At 55.7% G+C, this 27,984-nt stretch overlaps 1 protein-coding gene across 3 annotated transcripts; it reads left to right on the forward strand.

Moving 5' to 3' along the window:
• Nucleotides 1-764: 764 nt before the first annotated feature.
• On the forward strand, nucleotides 765-27,891 carry WDTC1 (WD and tetratricopeptide repeats 1). 3 transcript variants are annotated; one of them, XM_079325620.1, is made up of 16 exons: nucleotides 767-991; nucleotides 6,111-6,256; nucleotides 8,444-8,527; nucleotides 10,034-10,080; nucleotides 11,142-11,253; nucleotides 11,619-11,806; nucleotides 12,872-13,054; nucleotides 13,247-13,341; nucleotides 14,416-14,531; nucleotides 15,574-15,649; nucleotides 16,215-16,311; nucleotides 18,753-18,926; nucleotides 23,120-23,355; nucleotides 23,711-23,879; nucleotides 24,704-24,896; nucleotides 25,082-27,891. In XM_079325620.1, the coding sequence occupies exons 2-16, from the start codon at nucleotides 6,149-6,151 to the stop codon at nucleotides 25,277-25,279; spliced, it is 2,076 nt and encodes a 691-aa protein (XP_079181746.1). In that variant the 5' UTR covers nucleotides 767-991; nucleotides 6,111-6,148; the 3' UTR covers nucleotides 25,280-27,891. The 3 variants fall into 3 exon arrangements, with proteins under 3 accessions (XP_079181748.1, XP_079181746.1, XP_079181747.1); XM_079325621.1 differs by lacking the exon at nucleotides 767-991 and adding an exon at nucleotides 1,620-1,642; XM_079325622.1 differs by lacking the exon at nucleotides 18,753-18,926 and having other exon boundaries at nucleotides 765-991.
• Nucleotides 27,892-27,984: the final 93 nt, after the last annotated feature.

Below are 27,984 nucleotides of genomic sequence, written 5' to 3' on the forward strand. Positions count from 1 at the left end.
ACCCAGGGATGGGGGCTCAACCTGTCCCCGAGCAAAGGCTGGCAGGGCTGGGCTCGAGGGGAGAGCAGCTGCAGGGCGACCTAACTGCAGCTTTCCTGTACCTGAAGGGAAAGGCATTATTTAAACGGCTCTGCAGTGACAGGACAAGGAGGAACAGCCTCAGGCTGGTGGAGTGTAAGTTTAGGTTGGATTTTGGGAATAAATTGTTGGGTGTGAGGGCGGTGAGGCCCCGGCACGGGGTGCCCGGAGCAGCTGTGGCAGTGCCCCAGCCAGGCGGGACAGGGCTCGGGGCACTGGGACAGGGCTCGGGGCACTGGGACAGGGCTCGGGGCACTGGGACAGGGCGAGCTGTCCCTGCCATGGCAGGGCTGGGGCGGGATGGGACCCTCCAGGAACACGGCAAGCTCCAGACTCTGCCCTCTGCCCCCTCTTCTCCAGGCTGGACAAACTGAGAGGCCTCAGCCTATGCCTTCCCCTCCAGACCCTGCCCCATCCTCGCCGCTGTGCAGCGGCCCGAGCTCAGGGGGCTTTAAGGCCTTGACCCCGATTTGGGGAAGGGGCCGGCGGCCATCACTCCCCCTCCTGGACTACATCTCCCAGCAGCCCCTTCGCTCCCGCCCCTCAGCGCCGATTGGCGGATCCTACATGACCATTTCCCTACTTTTCCATTGGCTCCGCGAACCGTCGGTTCCGGCGCGGTGGCGGGCAGGAAGGGGCGGAATTCACGAAGGGGATTTACGCCTTTTGCGCGGGGCGGGGCGCGGCGGCGCGGGGGGGGAGCGGTTGCGCAGTTGGCGTGGCGCATGCGCAGCGCGCGGCGGCGGGGGGCGCAGCGCAGCCCCGGACAGCTGGCGGGGGTAAACAGGGCCGGGGGCGGGGGGCTCGGCCGGGGCCCCGCCGCGGCCCCTGCGCTGCGTCCCGCTCTGCCCCGCATGGATGGAGCCCCGCGGCCTCCGCTGCCCGCCGCGCTCGCGCCCGGGAGGCCTGACAGGTAACGGGCCCCCGCGGGCCGGACGGGCCCCGCCGCCCTGACGGGCGCCTCCCCCCGGACCCCCTTCCCCGCCCGCCGCCCCTTCCCCGCCCGCTGCCCCCCGCACCCGCATCTGCCGGGCCCCCGTGTGTCAGCCGGCCCCCGCTGCCCGCTCCCGCAGCGCTTCCCCTGTCAGCTGCATGCCCGTGCCCTCCGCTCAGGCACCGCCCGTGCCCGTTCCCCGTCAGCCGTGCTCCCTTCCTGCCCCTGGCCCCTGTTCCCTGCCGCTGCCTGCCCTGTGCGCCCCTTCCCTGACAGCTCCATCCCCTGTCCTGACACTTCCCCCAGCCCAGGCTCTGCCAGGTGTCCCCTCATTCCCTTCTCTTTACCGGGGCTCTGACTCCCTTTAAGGCTCTGTCCTTTACCCACGCTCGCACCCCAGCCCCTCACCCCCATTTTGCTCAGGTCCTCTGTCCCCCAGCCCCCCGTGTGCCGGTGCCAGCCCTGCCAGGTACAGCTCCAGCTTTCTGCCTTCCCCGTCCCCCTCCCACGCCTGCCACTGCCCTGCCTCACTTTCCTCTCCCCTTTCCCGGCTCTGACCCTGCCCTGCTCCCTCTGCTCGCTGTCCCCTTGCTGAAGCCTCACGGATACTTTCCCTGCCCTGCTGGGAGGGTGGGTGTCCTGCAGTCCTTGGGCAGGGGATCAGCCTCTCCTCCTCTGCCAGTCCAGCTCTTCCTGGAGCTGCAGGTTCTGTGTCTCGCAGCGCTGGGATGTGCTTGTCCTGGGCTGAGAGGGTGCCTGGCATGCGGCTGTGGCAGCTGGGGAGCAGGGGACAGGCAGGATTGCAGGGCTGGGCTGGAGGCACCGTGTGGCCTGAGTGTGTCAGAGTTTCCCTGACAGTGCCCTCGTGCTGTCTGTCAGGGCTCAGGTCTCACCTCTTCTCCTGGCTCCCTGCTCCAGCCATCTGTCCTGGGGAGCCACTGCTGCTAACAACTCCTTCAGCTGCAGCAAAACCTTCTTTTAGCAAGGTGTTTGCTGCTAACCAGGTCATTCCTTCTTGGCTTTTCTGGTTTCTTTAAAAAAAAAATCCTGCCTGCACTTATATATTTTAATTTGATCTGTGACCTCTTGGAAAGTGAGGGTGAAGAGGGCAGGGAGATAAGTTGTGAGGATAAAGAAGCCTCTGGAGGCAGGTTCTGGATGGGTGCAATACTTCATAGGTGCTGAAGGGGAGGGTCTAAGGAATCTTCTCTTGGGATGAGTTGTGAATCCAGGGGCTCGTGGTGAGCAGTGCTGCTTTTTCCCAATGACCTTGAGTTTGGAGCCTGAGAAACTTGGGCACATCTGAGCAGTTAGGAATGGCATTGCTTGTTTCAAAGTGCTGATTGCAGGAGCCCTGCTGCTTTGTGGAGCTCCTTGTGGAGCTTTCCCAAGGGGTGCTGGTGCCAAGGCTGGGGCTCTGGCCCCCTGTGCAGAGTCTCTGTCTGAGGGAAGTGCTCAGCTGGTTCCATGAGAGGGAAATTCAATCCAGCCCAGGAGCAATCCCCCGAACCCGGGCTGTGCTGGGAGTGTTTGGTGTTAAATGGATGGGACTGTTTGTGTTTTCAGTGTGGAGGTTTTGTTTCCAGGCTAGGAGTGAGTGTTCTCTCCATGGCCTGGAGCAGCCTTTGGCAGTGTGCTTTCCCAGGAGCTTAGGGGGCTTTTAAAGGACTGTCAGTGCAAAAGGGCCTGCCAGGTTTGGAGCCCAGGGAAATGTGTGCCTGTTAATTTTTGACTGTGGATTGAACGGCCAAGCGTTGCGAAAGTTGTGTTTGTGCCCCTGGAGTTCTGTGTGGCTGGGGAAGGTGCAGGGAGCTCAGGGGGGCTGATCCTCTGTGTGCCCCAGGCTGGGGAAGGGGCTCTCACTGGGGAGGTGCCAGAGTTTCAGTCCTGCCTGGGCTGTTCCAGGAGGGCTGCAGCAGTGAGGGAGGAGGGGCAGCTGGCCTTGGAGGGTGACAGAGAAATGTGCCCTGGTGTTACCCAGGAAATAACCCCAGAGAGGTCTCAGGATCATGGGTGGAGTGGGTGGAAGGGACCCCACAGTGGCAGGACACCTCCCCCAGCCCTGTCCAGCCTGGCCTGGGACACCTGCAGGGACAGGCAGGGGAGGCTGATCCCTGCCTGTGGAGTCAGCCCTGGGAGCAGCAGTGCAGGTTTATCCTAAATTGTCCCTCACTCTGGGACTCAATCCCTCATTCCACCAGGAGTGGGGTGTGCAGGGCTAGTTAAAAGCCAGAAGCTGCAAGAATGGGATAGAGCAGAATTTGCACGGTGGTTTTGCCTAAAGAGGAACATTCTTTACCAATTTCCATGGTGGAAATTTCCAATTCCTTTGGTGGTGACAGGCTCTTTGGAGGACTTCATGTTTGGAAGCCTTTGTGTCTAAGAAATTGAGAGGCACAGTTAATTTTTGTCTGATTTCTATTATATATATTTTGCAGGAGATCTGCTAATCTTGGAAGATTTTGGTTTTTTCCAGGGTCAGTTTAAAACTGGAGGCTGGATCTACCTGTACAGTGCTGGAGTCAATAGTCTTTAGTGCTAAGAACACTTAATATTTATTTTATTTATTTTTTATTTCTTTGATATTAGAATGAGGTAGCTGTCATATCCATGGGGACTGGGAGTCTGGAATTGTGATCAGTTGTGGCTAATGCTCAGAATGGGATCTGGAATGAGAATTTGGGCTTTTTAATCCTTAGTCTGTGATTCCATGATAATTGAAAGGTTGCCAGAGCCTTTGTAGTTGTGGAATACCTGTTGAGCAACAAAAAATAGCGAAGGGAAAGGAGGAAAGGCTCTTGGAGCCTTCTTGGCCAGGCAAAGGCCCAAATCTGGGAGACTTTGAGCATTTTACAGCACCCAGCTGCCAAATCAAGCCTTTCCTGGAAAGAGAGACTCCTTAGGCTCCTGCATCCCTTTTGACTGGGTTTTATCCAAGCCTCTTACCCAAGGTCTGATTTCTTGGATGATTTTCCTCACCTGTATCTTTTAAGAAGTAAAGCTGAGGTGTGTTGATCTCCTGAGACCTGCCCTGCACTGTTCTGTTGGGGCAACCTCTGAGTTCCCACAGCTGGAACGGCTTGTCCAGAGAGTTGGGAAGCTGCACAACACATCAGTAGTCCCAAAACCACTCCCAGAAATTGCCAGCTCCTGTGTACTGCTGCTCTCACCTGGCCAGGGTGCATGTCAGGGTTCCACAGGGTAGAAGATGCTGCCACAGAGGAGTCTTTGTTGAAAAACCAGGGAATTTGCCTCTGTTAAGGATTGGTGGTTTTGGGGGGTTTGGCTATTCCCTCCCTCTGGGCATCCTGTTCATACAGAGGGGCTTTGGGGTATTGATGGTTTTGCAGTGACTTATTTAGCTCTAAATTGGCCTCTTGGTGTGATTGTTTCTGGCTGTACATGGGAGATCTGGACCTTTCCATGCACCTGCATTTTCCCTCGTGTGTCCTTGAGGCTGCTTGGTGCTGATTAGCAATCAGCCCTAGCTAGAGGTGGGAAATGTGACCAAAGGCTCCTGAAGGAGCAGGGGGGTGACAGCTGCCTGGCACTGGCATGCTGGGGTCCCAGGAGCCAAATTCAGTTCCTCTCATGGAGGAAGACAAGGGATCTGCCTGGCAGGGAGGAGGAGGAAGCTGGAGAGGGGAGACAGTGGGTGGAGGCTGGGAATGTTGTAGGGATGCTCTCGGAGCAGTGGAAGGCTGCAGACAGGCTGAGGTGCTGAGATGTGCTGGGCTGTTGTCCCTTTTGAAGATGGAGCAGCCTGAGGCCATTCCCCTCACTGCCCCTCCTGCCCGGGGGCTGTGCAGAGCCACAGGGGCCCCCCAATCCCCCTTTGTCCAGGCTGAGCCCCTTCCCAGCTCCCTTCCCCTCCCTGGACACGCTGCTGCTCCTCAGCCTCTCCCCTCAAGTTTGGGGAAGCAGCTGAAGCTGCTCAGGAGCTGCAGAGTCAGCAGATGCACCTGCCCTTGTGCCCAGCTGTGCTGCCTCCCCTGCCTGTCCTTGGCAGCTGTTCTGGGCAGTGGCTGTGGCTGCCCCATCCTGGGGGGGCCAGGGCCAGGCTGGACAGGGCTTGGAGCAGCCTGGGAGGGTGGGACAGGGGCCCAGGGCAGCAGAGTCACACCAGCTCTGCCAGGGCTCCTGTGTGCTGCAGCGTTCCTCTCAAATGCTCCTTTCAATGAATCAGCATTTCCTCATTTAGAGAGGAAAATTTTGGCTTGTTCTGCTTGGAAGTGTTTTTAAAGAGGATTTTAAACTAGAGGGTTACATAGGACAAAACGGGTGTTTGAAATTTAGTTTTTATTATTCTTGTTATTTTGAAGAGAGCTGTGGAAACATGGGAATGGTCCAGGCTGTGGGGTGGAAATTGGGGAATTGCAGCATTTCTCAGGGGCTGATCCTTTGCTAGGCAGCCTGTCCAGCACAGGGTTGTGACCATCACGCTGCAATTTGAATGGTTTTTTAGCAGGAGTAGCCAATTCCATGGGGTTTCAGATATTTAGGTTAGTACATTAAACTCGATTAAGAGTGTGCAAAACTCTTAATTTCTCCTGGAAATTCAATTTTAACTGGTCACCCCATTTCTCTTGCTTGGGGTAATTAGGTGTTCAGGTGTCTCCTTGTGGTTGGCTGTTGTGATTTCCAAGGAGTGTTTATGCCCTTTAGGATATTTTAGGGGTATTTTGCTGATAATCCAATGTAGTCAATGAGAGAGAAGACATGGCCAAGAGCATCAATGCTGTGTGTATTCACAGTATAACCTTTGGTGGTTGTGGAGTTTGGGAAACATGACATTGGACATGAGTGGTCATGGAATGTGGGAGGGAAGCTGGAACAGGACACTGCTCTGGGCTCACAGGGTCTGTGCTGGGATAGAACCATGGATTTTCCAGGCTGATGTAGTCCTGGAATCCTGCTCATCATGAATTTCTCCACAAACTGGGAATGGCCTGGAGTCAGACATTCATTCCTCCGTTGTTCCTTCAGGAGCCTTTCTCCCAGACTTTTCCCTGCTTGTGGGAAGCAGAGCTTGGCAGTGTGTGGGTGGCCTGACAGTGGTGTCCTGTCCATGTCCCTGTCCCCCTGTGCTGTCCTGCAGGTAACTGAGCCCCTGGCTGTGGATCCTGCCTGGCTGGAATGCTCGGGTGCACAGCAGCTCTTCCCACGGCTTCTCCTCGTCTGCCCCACTGCAAGAAGATGGCAAAAGCCAACATCACCAGAGACATCATCCACAGGCAGATCAAGGTCTGTGAGCCCCTGGTGCTGGGGGGGACAGGGGACTGGGTGCTACAGGGGAAAGCTCCTGGTGCTGCCCTTCCTTGGGAAGGGGATCTCTGTTGGTTACAGGTTGATAAGCCCTGTAAGGAGCTTGAGAGAACAAAACTCAGGACCTGTCAGTGTCCCTAATGGAGAGCTGGGGTGAAGTCTGGCATGGCAGGAGCACAGTTCCTCTCCCTGGGCTGGGTTGCCATCAGCAGCTCTGTTCCTTCTGAGTTGGAGAGAGAAATAGAGCTGCTTGTGTTTGGGCACCACAAAGGCCCTTAGCCAGCTTCCCTCTCTGCTCTCTGTGTTCTCCCCGTGTGATCTTGCCATCAGAGGTATTTCTGACTGCAGTAAAGCTAATGATCTCTGTCACAGCCTCTCTGTCTCCTTTTCTTTAGAGAGTGCTGTGTTGCTTCCTTTGTGTAGGGAAAAAAAACTTGTGCAGTGGTGGGATCAGTCATCTGATGGCTGCATTTGTGGAATATCAACGTGAAAGGACTGGCTGCAGCAGACACAATAGGCAATTATTGCTGGGACTCAGAGGCCTGAAATCATTTGCAGCTTTGCTGATAATCAGCATTCAGGAAAGGGATCTGTGAGTAGCCAGAATAAGGAGCTGGGAGCTGGAGTGCTCACTTTGCAGTTTGGTACCAAACTCTGTTATACGCTCATAATTTAATCCATGTGCAAAGATTTGTTTTGCTGCCCTAACAAGGAAGGGCTGGTTCTGTGGTTTGAGCCTTAGCCTGGGACTGTCTCAGACCGTCTGCTCTGTGAGACTTTGATGTGTGACCTTGGGAAGATTGCTAAGTCAGGCAGTTCCTTGTAGGAAAAGCAATATCCTACCCCACAGCCCTCCCAGAGCCCCTGGGGCTGCAGTAGCACAGAGTTCTACCTGCAGCAGCCTGCCTGGCCCTTACAGTGCTCTAGGAATGCTCTCCACAAAAATACATCAGGGGTTTGAAGTTTGTCATGGAAGCTCCTACAAAAAACCTGGTTTGTTTTGCCTCCAATCCTTTTATGTCTGTCTCCATTTTGTCTTCAAATAGCTTTTGGTGTGTGGAGTTCATTACTGAACAGAGGGCTGTGAAGGGAATTCAGCACTTCTGTGTCTGCTCTGGGACTACTGATGTGCTCTGAGCACCACCAGGGTGATTTTTTGGGCACCACCAGGCTGATTTTGACATTGGTGTTCCCAAATGCTGATGGCAAAGGTTTAAGCTGACACGTGTGGCATGGAGTGGGACCACAGCTGGGTCAAGTCCTAGGGAAGAATCTCCATGGATATTTAGATGTTCCACCCAAAATCTGGCTTGCATTCCCTCTCCTTCATTCCTGCCTCTGCAGTTGGCCTTCTTTCATCAGAGCCATCTGCTGATGCATCTGTGAGCCCTGTGAGACCACAGGGGAAACAACTGTCCTGCTTTCCTTCACCTTCATTTGTTCTGGTGCAGTTCTGTGGCAGCTGTTGCCATCCCTCTGGAGCAGCCTGTGCTGTGGCCCTGCAGCTCTGCTCCTGGCTGAGGAGGAGCCCATCCCTGGGGGCTGCTGGCCACTCACACCCCCAGTGCCTCACCCCTGGGCAGGCTCTGCTCCAGTGCTGCTGTGCTCAGGGCTGAGGTCCTGCTGAAATCCTTGCCAAGGGATCATAACAGCCATTCCCAAGTTCTGCCACATCTTCTGTTTCAGGCCCAGAGCTGGGCCAGCTCACTCTGCCTCAGTGGGGGCTCTCAGAGCTGGTTTTGGTTCCCCAGCTGGAGCCTGGCAGAGTTACACAGCATTTAAAATCAGTTCAGGGGCAAAGATGAAGAGCTGCCTGCCCGGAGGGGTTCAAAGGATGGGAAGGCTGGAGAGGGACTTGTCCCAGGGATGGGTAGCGATGGGACAAGGGGGGATGGCCTGGAGCTGGAGGGGGACAGGGTTAAATGGGATGTTGGTAAGAAATCCTACCCTGGGACAGGGTGCCCAGAGCAGCAGCCCAAGGCCAGGCTGGACAGCTGGGACAGCGGGAGATGTCCCTGCATGGCAGGGCTGCCACTGGAGGGGCTTTAGGGCCCCTTCCCACCCAAACCAGTCTGGGATTCTGTCAGTCCCTTCTGCAGCAGTGATTTTTAAAGCTGAGCAGTGTTTGTGCTGCTGTGCCAGTGCAGTGTCTGTCTGTCCCTGCAGGAGAGGGGAGCGCTGGGCTTCGAGCGCCACTACCACGTCACTGACCCCTTCATCCGGCGCCTGGGGCTGGAGGCTGAGCTGCAGGTGAGGCTCACGGGAGCTCTGTGTGCACCTGGCTGCAGGTGAGGCTCAGGGGGAGCTCTGTGTGCACCTGGCTGCAGGTGAGGCTCAGGGGGAGCTCTGTGTGCACCTGGCTGCAGGTGAGGGTCAGGGGCAGCTCTGTGTGCACCTGCTGCAGGTGAGGCTCAGGGGGAGCTCTGTGTGCACCTGGCTGCAGGTGAGGCTCAGGGGGAGCTCTGTGTGCACCTGCTGCAGGTGAGGCCCAGGGGCAGCTCTGTGTGCACCTGGCTGCAGGTGAGGCTCAGGGGGAGCTCTGTGTGCACCTGGCTGCAGGTGAGGCTCAGGGGGAGCTCTGTGTGCACCTGGCTGCAGGGGAGGCTCAGGGGCAGCTCTGTGTGCACCTGGCTGCAGGTGAGGCTCAGGGGGAGCTCTGTGTGCACCTGGCTGCAGGTGAGGCTCGGGGGAGCTCTGTGTGCACCTGGCTGCAGGTGAGTGTCCAGAGAGAATCCAGCTCTGTGTTCACCTGGCTGCAGGTGAGTGTCAGGGAGAATCCAGCTCCTTGCTGTGCCCTCACTGCAATAGTGCATGAATTCTCTGTTCTGGGAGCTGAGCACTGATTTCTTGGTGCCCCAGGCTGCATGAGAGGCAGGAGTAGGTCAGAGGAAGATCTCTGCCCTGCATGGTGCCCCTGCAGGAGAGCCTTTAACAGGTGGGCATCAGCCAATCTCAGCACTGGTGCCTGGAGAGGACAGGTGCCAGCTGTTCTACATAGTCAGCTCTGGTGGGATCCCCCAGGAACAGGCTGCAGTGCACTCTGACATACCTTAGGAAGGTTTTAAGAGGATGCAGAATGTTCTGGGTTGTAAGGGATCATTGGGGCAAAGTCTGAAGTGAGCAGCCCCATCTGGGGTCAGAGCCACAACCTTGGCATTATCAACACCCTGCTCTACCCAGCTGAGCCAAACTCTAACACATCAATTATCTTGGTTTGGGGGAGAAAAGGATTCTTTAGCCCCCTTTTCAGTCACAGCTCCCACATCAAGTGCTGCTCAGCACTCCCCCACTTCCTGGAGCAGGGTTGGTTCATGTGGATGAAGATGGATGATGCAGTCACCCAGCAGCAAGGTGCTTCTAACAGAGCTATCAAAAGTGCATTTTCCATGTTCCCAGAGTGCCTGTACATGTAATTTGTCAGCCTGGCCAAGGGCTTTGGAAGCAAAGTCACCTTTCTGTGTGTACAGCAGGATTTCAGCTGTAGCCTCTGAGACTAAACTGCCATTTTATTCAACACTACCTTTTTCTATTTGTTTAATTTTGCCTTTTCTACCCCAACTGCTCTAGCATGTCTTTTCTGGAGCTGCTTATCTACCAAGTCTGTGGAGTGCTTTGCAGGGTTGGAATAAAGACAACTGCTTTTATTGGAAGAGGTTGTTATTTGTGAGGAGCTCACTGTGTCCTTGTCTGGGGACAGCTCTGTTTGATACATCTGAGGTTTGAGTAATGCCATCTTCCCTTGCCTCCTTCCCTCAGGGTCACTCTGGGTGTGTCAACTGTCTGGAATGGAATGAAAAAGGAGAGTAAGTATGTGACTTCATCTGGGGAATCAGCAGAGCCATAACCCCAGGTTTTCCCAAGAGTAGGATGTAGGTCATGTTATCATAAGCAGCTGCTTCCCATTTCTAGTAAAGTGGAGCTCAAGCTCAAATTTTGAGCTGTAGTAGAGCTCAGGCTTCAAAAGAAGCTTTATTTTGTTAAATATATCTGGATATTATTAGAAATGCCCCTTTAGTGAGTTCAGAAGGGAAATGGTCATACTAAGAAGTGGAGATTGAAGGCTGCTTCTCTTCTCTTCTCTTAATGGTATTATGGATTATAATGGATCTTTGGGATTTGCCCAGCTGGTGGTGACATTTCCCCACCCCCTTCACCACTGCTGCTGGGGAGCACATACCCAAGGGAAGGAAAGGAGGTAGAGAATTCACCCCTCTGCCATTTTAGAGGGAAACTAAAGAGCAACTTCCAGTAACCAAGTGGAATGAAGAGTTTCTGTGGATTGGAGCAAGAGTGGGAATTTCTGCACCTGCCTCTCACAACATGCAAAGTCTACTCTGGTACTCCTCAGAATTAGTTGCCAGTGAAAATTTCATGTGCTTGAAAGAGAATGGCTACAAGGAAAGTGAAGTTTGAAAGAGCTGAGGGTTGCAGATGTCAGATTCCTTTGGTTCAGATGCAGGTGGATGGACAGGCCAGGAGCACCTTGCACACTTTAGAAGCAGTTTGTGGTTCACCCCATGAGCCCTGGGACTGCCTGGGCACGTCTGGAGCCTGGCAATGAATCCTTGGCTGGGTTGGGAGGTGATAGGCAAGGCAGGGGCCCTGCATTTTGTCATTGACCAAACACTCCTGAGGTGCTTCAGCCAGTTGTGTTTTCTGAAAATTGCTGTTTGTCTGCTTTAGCTCCTAGAGCTGGCTGGAGGGATGGGTGCACAGCAAGAGCAGAGAGCTGAGGGAAGAGAGGAAATGGGCTGGTCAGGGCTGAATTAACTTCATGAAATCTGTGGTCAAACAGCTCCATAGAGCCAGGCACAGTGAGGAGCAGAAGAATTCATGGTGCATATTTGTCTCCTGTTCCTTATAGCTTGTTGGCCTCTGGCTCTGATGACCAGCATACCATTGTGTGGGATCCTCTGCACCACAAGAAACTCCTTTCTATGCACACAGGACACACTGCAAACATCTTTTCTGTCAAGGTATGTGCTTAGAAGGAATGAGCAGCTAACAGAGACAGTAAAGGGATAAATCCCTCCTGGGAAATGTTTTCCTGCAAGCAATTTCCCCCCCAAAAAAGTTTAATATTTCTAATTATGGGTGAAAGGATTAAATCTGATATTGCTGTTCATGCTGATCCCTTGTTCTGTCTGTGAGCTGGAAGGAAATGGTTGTAGCAGGTTGGGGGGTGTGCTGAGGACACTGGTGTGTGCTGCTGTAGCTGCTGACCCCGTGTAACAGGGAATAGCAGGGGCCAGGCACCTTGCTGAGGCCCAGCCCCTGCCCTGTGCTGCTGGGTGTCCCTGTGAGCAGCTGCTGCAGCCTGAGAGCCCCCTGCCCCCTGCAGTTCCTGCCCCACTCGGGGGATCGCGTGCTCATCACCGGCGCTGCCGACTCCAAGGTGCACGTGCACGACCTGACGGTCAAGGAGACCGTGCACATGTTTGGGGATCACACCAACAGAGTCAAGCGGATTGCCACGGCTCCCATGTGGCCAAACACCTTCTGGAGTGCAGCAGAGGATGGCTTGATCAGGTACAGAACCCCAGCTGCTTTGGTTCTGGGAGCCAGCCCGGCGTGGGCTGTGCACAGAGCTGGACACAGGCTGTCTCTGTACTGAACAGCTTCAGCTCATCTCTCCCTTTCCTAAAACTGCAAAGATTTATCTTGTAGAGTCATAAATACTCTCCTCAACTCCTCCATTCTCCTTACTGATGGAAAGGGAGGCCAGGAAAGGAACAGATCATGACTTGGGAGTTTAATTTGGAACTTGAATAAATCTGTGCACATTACAGATCTGCTGTTAATGTTCATCCTGGTACTGAGGCCCAGTATGTGTTGAGCTGAGGTGTTCCAGTGATCTGTGGCACAAAGGACTGTTGTCCATGTCCTTGGTGTCATCTCTCTTAGCTGTGTCTGGAGGGGTTTGGGCTGGGTGTTGGGAGAAGGTGCCCCAGGGAATGTCACAGCCCCAGGGCTGCCAGAGCTCCAAGAACATTTGGACAGCACTCTTAGAGGCAGGGTGGGGTTGTTGGGGTGTGTGTGCAGTTAGGGGCAGGGTGGGTTGTTGGGGTGTGTGTGCAGTTAGGGGCAGGGTGGGTTTGTGCAGTTAGGGGCAGGGTGGGTTGTTGGGGTGTGTGTGCAGTTAGGGGCAGGGTGGGTTGTTGGGGTGTCTCTGCAGTTAGGGGCAGGGTGGGTTTGTGCAGTTAGGGGCAGGGTGGGTTTGTGCAGTTAGGGGCAGGGTGGGTTGTTGGGGTGTGTGCAGTTAGGGGCAGGGTGGGTTGTTGGGGTGTGTGCAGTTAGGGGCAGGGTGGGTTGTTGGGGTGTCTCTGCAGTTAGGGGCAGGGTGGGTTGTTGGGGTGTGTGTGCAGTTAGGGGCAGGGTGGGTTGTTGGGGTGTCTCTGCAGTTAGGGGCAGGGTGGGTTTGTGCAGTTAGGGGCAGGGTGGGTTTGTGCAGTTAGGGGCAGGGTGTGTGTGCAGTTGGGCGCAGGGTGGGTTGTTGGGGTGGCTGTGCAGGAGCAGAGCTGGGCTGGCTGCTGCTCAGCAGCTGCAGGGCCTGTCCTGCTGTGTCACCCCACGCTGCCTGTGCCTCCACCCCAGGCAGTACGACCTGCGGGAGAGCAGCAAGCGCTCCGAGGTGCTGATAGACCTGACTGAGTACTGTGGGCAGCTGGTGGAGGCCAAGTGCCTGACAGTGAACCCCCAGGACAACAACTACCTGGCCGTGGGGGCCAGCGGCCCCTTCGTGCGGCTCTACGACATCCGCATGATCCACAACCACAGGTACGGCCCCGCCGTGCCTCGGGCTCTGCTGGGAGCAGCACCAGCCCCCTGCTCCTGGGCACTCTGCTCCCCTCTGCCCATCACCCAGAGCCTTTTGCATCCGTGCACTGGGCTGCTGACCCCTGGCTGTGTGGCTGGGGCTTGCAGCAGCTGCAGGCTGTGCTCAGCACGGGGTGTTCTCTCCCTGGGCAGGAAGAGCATGAAGCAGAGCCCCTCAGCTGGAGTGCACACCTTCTGTGACCGGCAGAAACCCCTCCCAGACGGGGCAGCTCAGTACTACGTGGCAGGTATGGGGGCACTGGGGGGCTCCACTGCCTGAGGAAACACAAACCCACCACACAAACCCCCTGCTCAGAGGGTCTCTTCCATGGAACTGCAGGTTGTTTCACTGGGGTGGTGGGCTAGCCTTGCTGCTTTTTCTCCAGCTTGAGTTTTTGTCACTCCTGCTGGAAAGTGAAGGGTTGGATATAACCTGGGCTCTATAGGCTTTCCTGGAACTGCTCCCAGCAAAGCTGCTGTTCAAAATCTTTTTGGCACAGAAGTGACTTGTCCTCATCCTGCAGATGAAGAAGCAGTGATGCAGTATCTGAGCAATCTAGATGACATTTTCCTCCAGAGCTCATTATTTACTATCTTTTACCCCAGAATGTTTGGGGTTTTGTGTTGGTTTTTTTTCAATATATCTCAGACCAGCATGTTCAGCAGACCAGTTCTGACAGTCCTGTTCCTGATGAGTCCCACTAGAGGGTTCCTCAGGTCCCCTGAGTTGGTCATGCAACACATCTGCTGTCTGAAGAACAGAACCTGTGTGTGAGCTGAATATTTAGGAGCTTTGGTTTCCTTGTGCTGAGGGCTTTATTAAGGAAACCTAATTAGGGGGTTGAGGATGGAGGTATTTGCAGATGGCCACAAATCACAAAAGCCAAATCCTAGTGAATCCCTAAAACTGAGATTTGCTGGGTTCTGCAGGCTCGTTGTGAGCAAGGCAGTGAGAATTCTGGTCTTCACATGGAGGTGGCTGTGCACAATTGGAATAATGGAATCACAGAATGGTTTGGGTTGGAAGGGACCTTGAAACACACCCTGCTCCACCCCCACCATGGCAGGGACACCTTCCACTGTCCCAGCTGCTGCAAGCCCTGCCAGCCTGGCCTGGGCACTGCCAGGGGTGGGGCAGCAATCCCCAGAGCTGTGGAAAGGCACCTGTGGGTTCTGATTCCTCGTGGAGCACCCAGAGAACAGCGGGAAATGGGAAATCCATTGGTGCTCCTGCTCTGAGGCTCCTGGAGAAGGGAGCAGCTGGGCTAGGACAAAGGCAGTTCAGAGCTCAGGCAGTAACTGTGGGCTTGTCCTCTCCTCAGGGCACCTCCCAGTGAAGCTCCCAGACTACAACAACCGGCTGAGGGTCCTGGTGGCCACGTACGTGACCTTCAGCCCCGACGGCACCGAGCTGCTGGTCAACATGGGCGGGGAGCAGGTGAGGGGCAGGGCAGCTGCACACGGGGCCCTGCATTCTGTGCTGCTCAAAGAGCTACAGCAGCTTCTGGGTAATGTCATTGATTGGAAACTGCTTTCTGATTAATTCAGGCTAAGTACTCGGGATTAGGGATGTATTTGTTGCACTGGCACTGATCAAAGTTAAACAACGTTCTGTTGGGGTTTTCCAATTCATGTTTCACTCTCTGGAAGGGGAGAAAGAAAATAAAGCCAGTTCTGGAACTGGCCTTTGTTGACCTAGAAATGGTTTCATAACTCATTCTTGAAACATCAAGCTGCTTCTGTAATAGAATGTAGTGAATAAGGAACTTGGAGAAGCAAAGGCTTCACCTGGAATACTGATTGCTTTAATTTTGAGCTCTGGCTGATATTCATGGATCTTTTGTAAAGCCTATCAATGGAATGAGGAAATCCTCCTGGCAGCAGTAATGGGTGTGGGTTAAACAGGACCTTTGCTTGTGGGCAGGTTGCTCTGTGCTTGTCCTCTCTGCTCTGTCTCACACCTGCACTCTGCCTTTAGGAGAAGGTGAGCCCTGGGTCTGGCCTGGGCTGTCCATTCCTGTCCCAGTACTGCTGGGAATTAGATTGCACAGAGCTGCCCTGGGAGTTTCCTGGGAAATACTGGTTTCATCCTTGTGAGGCTTTTCCTCAGTGTCACCTCTTTTCTGTCAGTAGGTGTTTGGTTTCTTCATTATCATTGTGTTAATTGAAATATCTTAGTTGCTTAAATGAAAGAGGAAGCTTTCTGAGCAGGTTGGTCAGTGGTCAGGTCATCTTTGGGGTTCTGGAGGTGTGGAGTCAGACCAGGTTCCTGTTCTCACTGTTGTTCTCTCTGGACTGGGACACACCCCAGTTACTGCTGCCATCCCTTGTGTGTCCATCTATAGAAAAGATTCCCAGTGAGAAAATTTGAAACAGCAAACACAAACATGCAACTGTGTACCTCCTGAGCCCTCTTTTATTTCTGACTGGAGCATCTCTGTTTTGCAGACTTGTCTCAAGCTCTTTTTTCCTTTCCTCAGGTCTATTTGTTTGATCTGACATACAAGCAGCGACCATACACTTTTCTCCTCCCAAAGAAGTGCCACACTTCAGGGGGTAAGTGTGATGCTGTCACAAAGGGAGTGAACAGCAGAGTGGAGTTCTCATTTTCAGGGTGCAGGAGGAGAGTGAAGCAGGGTGTGGGTGGTGCTGGGCTTTTCTGCACTGCAGCTCATACCCTGAGCTCAGAATCCTTCTGCAGAGGGACAGAACATGAGGGCAGAAGTGACCTGTGGCAAGGGGGTGTGTGAGTGGGGAGTGCCTAGGGCTGTGCTCAGGGATTTAGCAGTGGGTGAGGTCCTGCTCTCCTGCCAGACCACTCCAGATCTCATGATGCTCCTGTGGCCTGAGAGCAGGCAAAGGTAATTGCCTTGAGGTTGCCCTTGCTGTGTGTGAGCGCTCAGTTCTGTGTGTGTCTGGTTTTCTGACCTGCACTTGTATTGCAAAGGACACTGCAGCGTTTAGGGAATGTTGGAGGGCAAATCCAGTGCAGGGGCTGGGGCAGGTGGGATCAGGGGAGTTGTTTCTGCTCTCAGTGGGACTCTCGTGGAAAGCAAACCCTGGGTTTGTGTCATTGCACTGGTACTTAGCGGGGTTCAATGTGTGTTCTTGTGACCTTCAGAAGTGCAGAATGGAAAAACCTCCACCAATGGAGTGTCCAACGGGATCCACCTGCACAGCAACGGCTTCCGCCTGGCCGAGGGCAGGGCCAGCGCCAGGTGAGGGCGGGGCCGGCGCCAGGTGAGGGCGGGGCCGGCGCCAGGTGAGGGCGGGGCCGGCGCCAGGTGAGGGCGGGGCCGGCGCCAGGTGAGGGCGGGGCCGGCGCCAGGTGAGGGCGGGGCCGGTGCCAGGTGAGGGCGGGGCTGCCTGGGTGGGACTCACACCAGGTGAGGGTGGGGCTCACACCAGGTGAGGCAGGGCTGCCTGGGTGGGGCTCACACCAGGTGAGGCAGGGCTGACCCTGCAGGGCTCACACCAGGTGAGGGTGGGGCTCACACCAGGTGAGGGTGGGGCTCACACCAGGTGAGGCAGAGCTGCCTGGGTGGGGCTCACACCAGGTGAGGGTGGGGCTCACACCAGGTGAGGCAGGGCTGCCCGGGTGGGGCTCACACCAGGTGAGGCAGGGCTGACCCTGCAGGGCTCACACCAGGTGAGGGTGGGGCTCACACCAGGTGAGGGTGGGGCTCACACCAGGTGAGGCAGGGCTGCCCTGCAGGGGTCACAGCAGGTGAGGGTGGGGCTCACAGCAGGTGAGGGTGGGGCTCACACCAGGTGAGGCAGGGCTGCCTGGGTGGGGCTCACACCAGGTGAGGCAGGGCTGCCCGGGTGGGGCTCACACCAGGTGAGGCAGGGCTGCCTGGGTGGGGCTCACACCAGGTGAGGGTGGGGCTCACACCAGGTGAGGCAGGGCTGCCCGGGTGGGGCTCACACCAGGTGAGGCAGGGCTGCCTGGGTGGGGCTCACACCAGGTGAGGGTGGGGCTCACACCAGGTGAGGCAGGGCTGCCCGGGTGGGGCTCACACCAGGTGAGGCAGGGCTGCCCGGGTGGGGCTCACACCAGGTGAGGCAGGGCTGCCTGGGTGGGGCTCACACCAGGTGAGGGTGGGGCTCACACCAGGTGAGGCAGGGCTGCCCGGGTGGGGGCTCACACCAGGTGAGGCAGGGCTGCCCGGGTGGGGCTCACACCAGGTGAGGCAGGGCTGCCTGGGTGGGGCTCACACCAGGTGAGGGTGGGGCTCACACCAGGTGAGGCAGGGCTGCCTGGGTGGGGCTCACACCAGGTGAGGCAGGGCTGCCCGGGTGGGGCTCACACCAGGTGAGGCAGGCCTGCCCTGCAGGGGTCACAGCAGGTGAGGGTGGGGCTCACAGCAGGTGAGGGTGGGGCTCATACCAGGTGAGGCAGGGCTGCCTGGGTGGGGCTCACACCAGGTGAGGCAGGGCTGCCCTGCAGGGCTCTGGGCTTTGGCCTCCTCCTCTGCCCCTCTGCAAGCTGAGGTGCTGCCAGAAGGGTGTGAAGGGCAAATCCTTGCCCTGCTCCTGGATTGCCAGGTGTCCTCTGGTGCCTGGGCTGTGAGCAGGAGTCAGACCAGGCAGGAGCATCCTGGAGAAATTATCCCTGAGGATTTTTCCTCTTATGATGAATTAAGGTGGACAAAAGTGAGAAATGATTTCTCAGGCCTGAGTGGTGGCTGCTTCTGGCCTGCAGGAGCTGTGGAGAGTGGCAGAGGCTGCAGGTGAAGGAGCCTTGCTTCCCTTGGCCATTTTTTGGGCAGACTGAACTGAAGCAGCCAGAATTGTTCTGTGACACCAGCACTGGAACATTGCTGCCATTCCTGGCATGGGAGGCAGGACTGGATGGAGCCTCTTCTCTTGCTCCTGCTGGTTTCTTTCTTCAAGAGCAGAATGCAGTTGGGTGAAGGAGCAGCAGCACATCTTGGAGGCTGTTTTTCTCCAGGCTGATGAGACTTGGTTCAAAGTCAAGACCCTTATTTAATACCATATATGGGTAGTCTGGGTTCCTGCAGAGCCTCTCCCTGGGCTGTTCCAGCTCCTCTCCTCTAGATGGCCCCTCCACCCTGCAGGGTTGGGGCTGGAATTTTGGGTTGCAGAGCAGGGGCCTGGTGAGCTCAGATGCTTCTGCCTGGGCATTGTTGTGCATTGCTAAAAGAGGATTGGAAACGTTGTTTATGCAGAAACAAAGATGTATTGGTGAAGTCTGTTGCTTAAAATACCCACTGCTCAATTTGGAGTGTGTCTCTGCAGATGAAGGAAGAATGGGAGCAGTCAAATGATGGTCACACTGATGTAGTGAGGCACAGGTGCCCAGAGCAGCTGTGGCTGCCCCTGGAATGTCCCAGGCCAGGCTGGACAGGCAGGGAGCAGCCTGGGGCAGTGGAAGGTGTCCCTGCCCATGGTAGGGATGGATTGAGATGGGCTTTAAAATCTTTAAAATCCAGCCCAGATTATTCTAGGATTCTGTGGTCAAAATCAAATTTTCCTCTTAAACTGCAATTCTTCAGGTCCAGGTTTCCCCTCTGCCTTTCCCTGAATCTTTAGTTAGGAAGTTTAGCCAACATTAGCTAAGCTGGAACTAACCCCTGACGTGGAGTGAAGGATGTGCCCCTTACCTGTGCCCCTACCCCTCCCTTCTGCCCTGCAGCCCCCAGGTGGAGCTGCCCCCATACCTGGAGAGGATCAAGCAGCAAGCCAACGAGGCCTTTGCCTGCCAGCTGTGGACCCAGGCCATCCAGCTGTACAGCAAGGCTGTGCAGAAAGCCCCCAACAACGCCATGCTCTACGGGAACAGAGCTGCTGCCTACATGAAACGCAAGTGGTAAGGGCCAGGGGACCCAGGGGACACCCAGGGGACACCCAGGGCATCCAGGGGCACTGCAGGGGACACCCTGGGCACTGCAGAGGACACTCAGTGGCCTCCCTGGTGTCCCTCTGCCGGGCAAGGTTGGGGTTATCAGACTGAAATGTAATTTTTGTGCACCTCTGGCACAAAGGGTGGCTCAGCAATGTGTGCTGGACAAATTCTGAAGAGACCCAGCTGGTGAGCAGCTCATTGTTTCACCCCCTGATGTGCTGTGTGAAGCCCTGATCCTTTCCTGTTTAAAAAGAAGCCCAGAGTCCACATCTGATTCACAGCATTCTGGGTGGCTCCACGGGTGTCTGTGTTTCTTTGGGTGGTTCTGATGTGCATTAAAGAAGGGCTCTTAGATCTGCTGTCAGCACATGATGTCATGGTGACTGTGCTTTAGAACATCTCGTGGCAGAAGGTTGTTTTAGGGCTGCTGGGTGCCTTTGGTTGCTGCTTTATCCAAGCAGCTCACACTGCAGACACTCAGACCTGCTGGTTCCTGTGTTCCTCCATCCCTTGAGCTGCAGACACACCTCTGGGAGGGGTCTGGGGAGGAGGCAGGTCGCTGCAGTCTGGAGGGGATTCTGCCCTGCTGGTTGCAAAACACCCTGTCAGCCTCTGCAGTAGGTAATGTCTGCTCTGACCAGTGGCCAGAGCTGCATCTGCAAGATACAGCTGAGTTATTTTAGTGCCTGTCCCCTTGAGCAGAGGAAGACTGAGCACCATGACTTGCCATTAACATATTTAAAATAGCTGTGGTCCTTCATCTCCATTTGCTTTGTGAGGATATCCTTCTCCTCTCCCTGCTGAAATCCCCAGTATGAATTCTCCTCTCTTCTTGCCAAGATAAAGAGCAGCCAGCAGTTGTTGTGACTGTTGGTAACTGGCCTACTGGCTGTTTTGCAATAGCAGAGATTTGGGAGCTGCCTCAAAAAGACCTCAGTGTTCAGAAGGAGAAGAACAATAGGTTGGGATTAAGGGATGGAACACAGAAGCTGAGTGCTGATCTCATGAATGACATTTTTCTTATAGGAATCTTTTTTTCCCGGAGGGTGTTGGCACATCTGAACCTTTCAGTGTGTCAGCTACTGCTCTGCCAGTTTTGGGTAGCAGGAAGATGTGAAAAACATACACACAGTGGGTTTCTGTGGCATGCAGGGTTTAGGATTTAAATAGCACTGAGGTGGTACCTTCCAGGTGCAGAGAAGGGGCATTTTTCTGCTGGGAACAGTTTGTGGAGTGTGGAGAAGGTGTCTGGGATGTCACTGAGCAGGAGGAGAGGCAGACAGTGACCCAGGCTGAACCACCACGTGTCTCTGGGGTGTTCTTGATGTCTGGAGCAGGAACAGGTACAGGCCACCCTCAGAACCCTGCAGGTCCTGCTTTGGCCTCATTCTCTCAATAACAGAGAAAGCAAGAAAAAAGGAAGGTCTGTAATTTCCTAACCTCCCCTTATTCATCTCCCTTAAGATGCTGCTCATATTTTCCAGCACTTCCAAGGCTGTCCTTTGAAATTTTGCTCCTAAAAGCCAACTGCATCCCCCTCTTGATTGCTTTCAGCAGTCCACACTGGCAGCACCAAGCTGATTTCTGGTTTTGCACAAGCTGAGTCAATCCTGTAACAAAGGGATAAGTCAGAGCCTGCTTTACATCCCACCATGTCCATCTTCACACCAGTCTGTTGGGCTGGAAGGATGTTTGAGTTTGAGCAAAGCAGTTTAAAAGCCCAGTGAGGTGTGTGAATGTGAGACACCTGTGCCTGCATTCCCTCTTCCTCTGTCTCAAATGTTGCTGCATGTCCTGCATGAACCCTGGCAGTGCTGCAGGGGCAGCTCTCCTGGGCAGGGCTGTGCTGGGGGTGGCCAGGGGCCACCTGAGCAGGAGGGGGCTGCAGGGCCAGTGGTTTGTAAAATGTGCTCCTGCAAGACTTGGAGCTCCCCTTAGTGAGTCCAGAGCCTGGGGCACCTCTGCCCTGTTCCACCTGTGTGTGAGGAGGAGCTTTGCTTTACTGTGAGGGTGGCAGAGCACTGGCACAGGCTGCCCACACAGGGCTGGAGTCTCCTCTACTGGAGATATTCAAAATCTGTCTGGACACAGTCCTGAGGAGTGTGGTGTAGGGACACCTTCCACTGTCCCAGGCTGCTCCAAGCCCTGTCCAGCCTGGCCTTGGGCACTGCCAGGGATGGGGCAGCCACAGTTGGCATGTAGGTTACAGGTATGAAACATCAGAATTATAATTACTGCTATTATTAACCACAGATGGAGCCTCGGCACTCTGTTCAGGCAGTTTTGCTGAGACCCCAGGTGTGTCTGACCTGCCAGCCTGAGCTGAGCACCAGAAAGGCTCAACAAATCCCTCCTGCTACCAGAGCACAGCCAGGACAGCCTGAATCCCAAAACACAGCCAGGGACAGCCTGAATCCCAGAGCACAGCCAGGACAGCCTGAATCCCAAAACACAGCCAGGGACAGCCTGAATCCCAGAACACAGCCAGGGACAGCCTGAATCCCAGAGCACAGCCAGGGACAGCCTGAATCCCAGAGCACAGCCAGGGTCAGCCTGAATCCCAAAACACAGCCAGGGACAGCCTGAATCCCAGAGCACAGCCAGGACAGCCTGAATCCCAGAGCACAGCCAGGGTCAGCCTGAATCCCAGAGCACAGCCAGGGTCAGCCTGAATCCCAGAGCACAGCCAGGACAGCCTGAATCCCAGAGCACAGCCAGGGACAGCCTGAATCCCAAAACACAGCCTGAATCCCAGAGCACAGCCAGGGACAGCCTGAATCCCAGAGCACAGCCAGGGTCAGCCTGAATCCCAGAGCACAGCCAGGGACAGCCTGAATCCCAGAGCACAGCCAGGACAGCCTGAATCCCAGAGCACAGCCAGGACAGCCTGAATCCCAGAGCACAGCCAGGGTCAGACTGAATCCCAGAGCACAGCCAGGGTCAGACTGAATCCCAGAGCACAGCCAGGGTCAGACTGAATCCCAGAGCACAGCCAGGGTCAGACTGAATCCCAGAGCACAGCCAGGGTCAGCCTGAATCCCAAAACACAGCCAGGGACAGCCTGAATCCCAGAGCACAGCCAGGACAGCCTGAATCCCAGAGCACAGCCAGGGTCAGCATGAATCCCAAAACACAGCCAGGACAGCCTGAATCCCAGAGCACAGCCAGGGTCAGCCTGAATCCCAGAGCACAGCCAGGGTCAGACTGAATCCCAGAGCACAGCCAGGGTCAGACTGAATCCCAGAGCACAGCCAGGGTCAGCCTGAATCCCAAAACACAGCCAGGGACAGCCTGAATCCCAGAGCACAGCCAGGACAGCCTGAATCCCAGAGCACAGCCAGGGTCAGCATGAATCCCAAAACACAGCCTGAATCCCAGAGCACAGCCAGGACAGCCTGAATCCCAGAGCACAGCCAGGACAGCCTGAATCCCAGAGCACAGCCAGGACAGCCTGAATCCCAGAGCACAGCCAGGACAGCCTGAATCCCAGAGCACAGCCAGGACAGCCTGAATCCCAGAGCACAGCCAGGGTCAGCCTGAATCCCAAAACACAGCCTGAATCCCAGAGCACAGCCAGGAACATCAGGCTGTAAAAGGACACAAATATCCAGTGCATGCTGTAACACTCACTGCTAAAACTCCAGGACCTTAGGACTGAAGCTTGCCAGAGGCAAGTGTTTTTCCTGTAAAGGTGGGGAAGGCTCCTGCTGCCCCGGGGGAGGGGCTGCAGCCTGGCTGGCTGTGGCCGGAGCTGTGCCGTGTGTCCACACAGGGGCACGATTGAGCTGTGACAGGAGCCCGGCTGGCACGGGAGGGCTGTGCTGCTGCCCAGAGGGCTGCTGCATCCTCCATCTTCAAAGGGCTTCCCGAAATGTGCTGCAGCAGGGAGCTCTGCTGTGTGGATTTAAAATGGCAGGTCGGGGCTGGCGGGGCAGCCGCATCCCAGAGCTGCCTGTGGCTCTGCAGGGCCCTGGGAGCCTGTGCTGGGGCAGCTGCTGCCCCCCAGTCACAGCACATGCTGTCAGTGAGCTCCTGGGCTGTGGGATTGTGTACAGAGCTGGGAACAGCAAGCTGTGCAGCGAGATGAGGGCTGGGAAGCAGCAGTGGAAAATGTTGGCTGTTGCTGCTGGGGCTGGCTGATGCTGTGTTCTCCTCAGGGATGGGGACCATTACGACGCTCTGAGGGACTGCTTGAAGGCCATTTCCCTAAACCCCTGCCACCTGAAGGCCCATTTCCGCCTGGCCCGCTGCCTCTTTGAGCTCAAGTACGTGGCAGAAGCACTGGAGTGTCTGGATGACTTTAAAGGGAAGTTTCCAGAACAAGCACACAGCAGTGCCTGCGATGCACTAGACAGGGACATCAATGCTGCCCTCTTCTCCAAGAGTGATAACGGTGAGTGCTGCTGCTGCTGGGCTGCTCCAAGGTTACCCTGCAACCTAATGAGCACACAAGGACTTGCCTCCTTAAACTGCCCCTCTGAAGGAAAGCTACAACTTCAGAGAGAGATTGATTGTTGCTGTGCACAGAAACTGGCCTGAGCCTGTTCTGTGCTTGTGCCTGCTCCTGGTTTGCTCCTGAGTGATAAAAGGAGTCTGATGTAGGCAGGAGATAATCTGGAGGGAAGGAGGCTCCTGCTCTGAGCCCTGCTCCCTGCTGGAATCGTTGTTCACCCTTCTCTGAGGCTCTGGGGTCCCCTGGGGTGTGTTTTGCCCAGAAGGTGTGCTGAGGGGATGTGTTGTCCTTGCAGCTGAAGACAAGAAGGGGGGTGGCCCGATCCGGCTGCGAGCCACGGGCCGCAAGGACTCCATCTCCGAGGACGAGATGGTGCTGAGGGAGCGCAGCTACGACTACAAGTTCCGCTACTGCGGCCACTGCAACACCACCACCGACATCAAGGAGGCCAATTTCTTTGGCAGGTGGGCTGCAGCAGGGGCACTGCTCCCTGGGAGCCCCACCTGTAGCCCCACGTTACTGTTGATGAAATGACACACACGGGTTTGGGGGGCTGGGGCCGGCTGACAGGGACCCTCCTCCCGTGTTGCTGCACGAGCAGATCCACAGAGGAGATGGGTGGGCTGGATTTCAGAATACATTTGGGATTGAGAGCAGGGCTCCTGGGGATGCAGGGAGCCAGCACTGGGAGCTTTATCAGGGTGTGTGAGTGTAGCAGCCATGTGGAGCTCTCAGGCTGCTGGGGCCTGGCTCCTGAGCCTGACCCAGCTGTGTGGAGCTCTCAGCCTGCTGGAGCCTGGCTCCTGAGCCTGACCCAGCCATGTGGAGCTCTCAGCCTGCTGGAGCCTGGCTCCTGAGCCTGACCCAGCCATGTGGAGCTCTCAGGCTGCTGGAGCCTGGCTCCTGAGCCTGACCCAGCCATGTGGAGCTCTCAGGCTGCTGGAGCCTGGCTCCTGAGCCTGACCCAGCCATGTGGAGCTCTCAGCCTGCTGGGGCCTGGCTCCTGAGCCTGACCCAGCTGTGTGGAGCTCTCAGCCTGCTGGAGCCTGGCTCCTGAGCCTGACCCAGCCATGTGGAGCTCTCAGGCTGCTGGAGCCTGGCTCCTGAGCCTGACCCAGCCATGTGGAGCTCTCAGGCTGCTGGGGCCTGGCTCCTGAGCCTGACCCAGCCATGTGGAGCTCTCAGGCTGCTGGAGCCTGGCTCCTGAGCCTGACCCAGCTGTGTGGAGCTCTCAGGCTGCTGGAGCCTGGCTCCTGAGCCTGACCCCAGGCTGTGCTGTCTGCCCCAGCAACGCCCAGTACATCGTCAGCGGCTCCGACGACGGCTCCTTCTTCATCTGGGAGAAGGAAACCACCAACCTGGTGCGAGTGCTGCAGGGGGACGAGTCCATAGTGAACTGCCTGCAGCCCCACCCCAGCTACTGCTTCCTGGCCACCAGCGGCATCGACCCGGTGGTGCGGCTCTGGAACCCCCGGCCCGAGGTGAGCAGGGCTCAGAGCCTGCCCTGCTGCATCCCTGCAGCAGAGAGCAGCCCTGTGGTGTGAGTGAGCACTGGGTGCTGAGCACTGGGTGCTGGGTGTTGGGTGCTGAGTTCTGTGTGCTGAGCGCTGGATGCTGGCTGTTGGGTCCTGAGCCCCGAGGGCTGAGGCTGCCCGGTGTGTTGCAGAGCGAGACCCTGAACGGGCGCGTGGTGCTGGACATGGAGGGCGCCTCGCAGGCCAACCAGCGGCGCATGAACGCCGACCCGCTGGAGGTGATGCTGCTCAACATGGGCTACAGGATCACGGGGCTCAGCAGCGCCGGCGCCGCCGGCTCCGACGACGAGGACAGCTCGGAGGGGCAGGTCCAGTGCCGGCCCAGCTAAAACAGAACTGCCTCTCCTTCCTCTAAACGTTTGGCTGAAAGGGAACGCGTTTCCTTGGTCCTGAACTTTGTCTGGTGAATGACTGCACTGTTTGGCACTATGCACAGGGTAGGACGAGCTGGCGGGGCAGGAGCGGCCGTCTCTAAACCTGCTCCTCCTCCTCCTCCGTGGCAGTGCAGTCCGGGCTTTGCCTTTAGTGGAATTTAGTCCCAACAGGGGTCTTTGAGTTGTCTGTGAGCAGTGTAACTGGTGATTATTTTTCCAGAGCTGCTGTATGATCTGGTACAGAGGCTGTTGCCTGCATTGCAGGGGGGATGTTAAATTCCTGAATAAAATACAAACCTAGGGCAGGGGCTATGGAATGAATTTACTGCAGTGATTTGGAAAGCCTGACTGTGCTACCAGCCTGTCTAGAGGCCCCCGTTTACGGTTGTTGGCCATCAAACACCTGTTCTGTCCCATAACATCTCCTGGTTTCCATCTCAGACCCGTCAGCAGATGTAGCTGTGCTGGTTTCAGCACTGGAGGTTGCCTGTCTCGTCCCCCTGTGTTAGCTGAGGGATCAGTGGAGGCACTGGGTGTGCAGCTCCACGGGGCTGAAGGAGCTTGCCCAGTTCTGGTCCTCCCTCCTGTGCTCCCTGAGCCATGGGCGAGGTGGCAGCGATGGGCACGGGCTGCAGCAGAGGCCTAGGACTTGTAGCTGCTGAGGAAAGGGGCAGGTGGCAGCCCCTCTCCATTGCCCAGGTGTGTAGCTGTGTTCTCTTGCTCCTCTCTGCCTCACCTGTGCAGGAGCTGAGGACGTTGTCACCGTGGGAATGATAGAGCTACAGCCTGGAGCTGTCAGAAGCAGCATTTTTGTGCAGCCAGCTGTTCTGTCTTGGCCAAGGTGGGCATTCCCTGCCTCTTTGCTGGTGTAACATCAGATGGATTCGTGGTCCTCTCAGGAACCCTCTTACTCTTCCCACTCCCCACACCCCGACTGGCTGCAAAGCCAGGAGCACACCTGAAACACAGCACTGTACTTCCATTCCTTCCCCTCCTGTAACACACAGCCCTGGTTCCCCTCTTGCAGTTGCCAAACACTAAATATCCCACAGATCTTACACAGCTGTGCTGCAACCACCTCTGGAGGTTGTTTTTTCTAGGACTATCAACTAAGACCAAAGAGCCCCTGGAGATCTGAACCGCTCTGCGCTGTCTGGTGTCTCTTCCTGCCCAAGGTCTGAAGCTGTTAGCCTTGGTCCCAGGGGTGTGAGCTGTGTGTCTGGAGTGTGTGTGCATGTGTGTGTGCTGTTCTTCCATGTGCTGCAATCCCTGGTCTTCCTGTTGCTGCCGTGGAAAGATGAGAGGCCTCCCCTTGCTGCCCTGCTGCCTGAGCCAGGGCTGCTCTGCTTCCAGAACAGTCCTGACAGCAGCAGGGAGAGCTCAGCCGGCAGCATCTGCCCAAGGACTCTGCTCTGCAGAGGGAGACACCTGGGGCTCAGGTGCCCCCAGGCTCTCCTGCCCTGTGCCAGGGTGGAGCTGAGCTGTGCGAGCCCCTCAGGGAGCAGAGCAGCTCCCCTGTGCTGAGCCCAGCTCTGGGGCAGCCTCCTGCCCTGCAGAGGCACAGCTCCCCTGGGCCAGGTGTCCCCAGGTGCCTCCTGGGGCAGCTTTGGTGTTTCCATGCAGCACCTGTGACTGTTGAGTTCACCTGGCTGGGCGTGGCCAGCTGCACCCCAGCCTTTGCAGCAGAAAATTCTCCTCACTTGGGTGGCTTTCTGACATGGTCTGCCCTTTTCTTTTTTTGCTTAAAGCTTCCTACTAGATGCATCCTCTTCTTTTTTTTCTTTTTTTTTTTCTCTTCTCCTCCCACTCAAACTTTTTTTTCAGCTTTCAGTAGACAACGTCTGCAGACTTTGATTTTTAAACTGAGAGACTGAGGTGGAAAGCTCTGAAGAGAACAGACCTCTCCCTCCCCATTCACCTTTTGCTGTGGCAGCTATTTTTTGGTTTTTTTACCCTTGTGAGACAGTGCAGCTCTTTTACCTGCCAGTTGCAGTGTGAAAGCAACCAGATTCCCTGCCTCTGCAGTGGGTTGCTGTTTTTAATGGCTGCTTTGGTTAAATAAAAAGATTAATAATAATAGGAGAGAAGGGGAGAGAAAAATCTTTCTGCCTGGAGCCCCTTTTCCCCTTGCTGTGGGCAGATTACCTGCTTGTCGCTTGTTAACGAGGAATTTGTATTTATTGGTGAAGGAAAAAAACATGCTGGGGAAGTCAGGAGAAGATGTTGCTTTATTGACCTCTGCTGTTTACTTCAACCCCCTCTTTGGGAAAGCTTCTTCCTGCTCTTTCTGGTTAACTCTTTCTAGCCTGGGATATGCAGGGATGCCTCCTTTATTTTTGTATTCTAGCAATGGGCTCTCCGTTAGGAGACTCTAGGATTCTCTTAGTGTTGCAGTGACCATTGCTCTCGCTTTTCTGAGTACTAAAGATGATCATCTCGTAAACTTTGCCCCTGCACTTGTAGAGGTAACACACGAGCCTTACTGCCCTCATTAGAAGGAGCAGAAAACTTGTTTCTCTGGTCCCTGGAAGAGAAAGGGTTAAGCGATTAAACAATTCTTTGTTCTAGTTCTTTCTCGGTGTGTTTTGTTTGGGGGAGTTGTGGCTTTGTTCTGCCTTGCTCTGGGGTGGGTGGAGGGTGGCCTGGCCGGGCCAGGTGCT

Source organism: Erithacus rubecula (genome assembly GCF_903797595.1).
Source record: "Erithacus rubecula genome assembly, chromosome: 23".
NCBI classification, from domain to species: Eukaryota; Metazoa; Chordata; class Aves; order Passeriformes; family Muscicapidae; genus Erithacus; species Erithacus rubecula.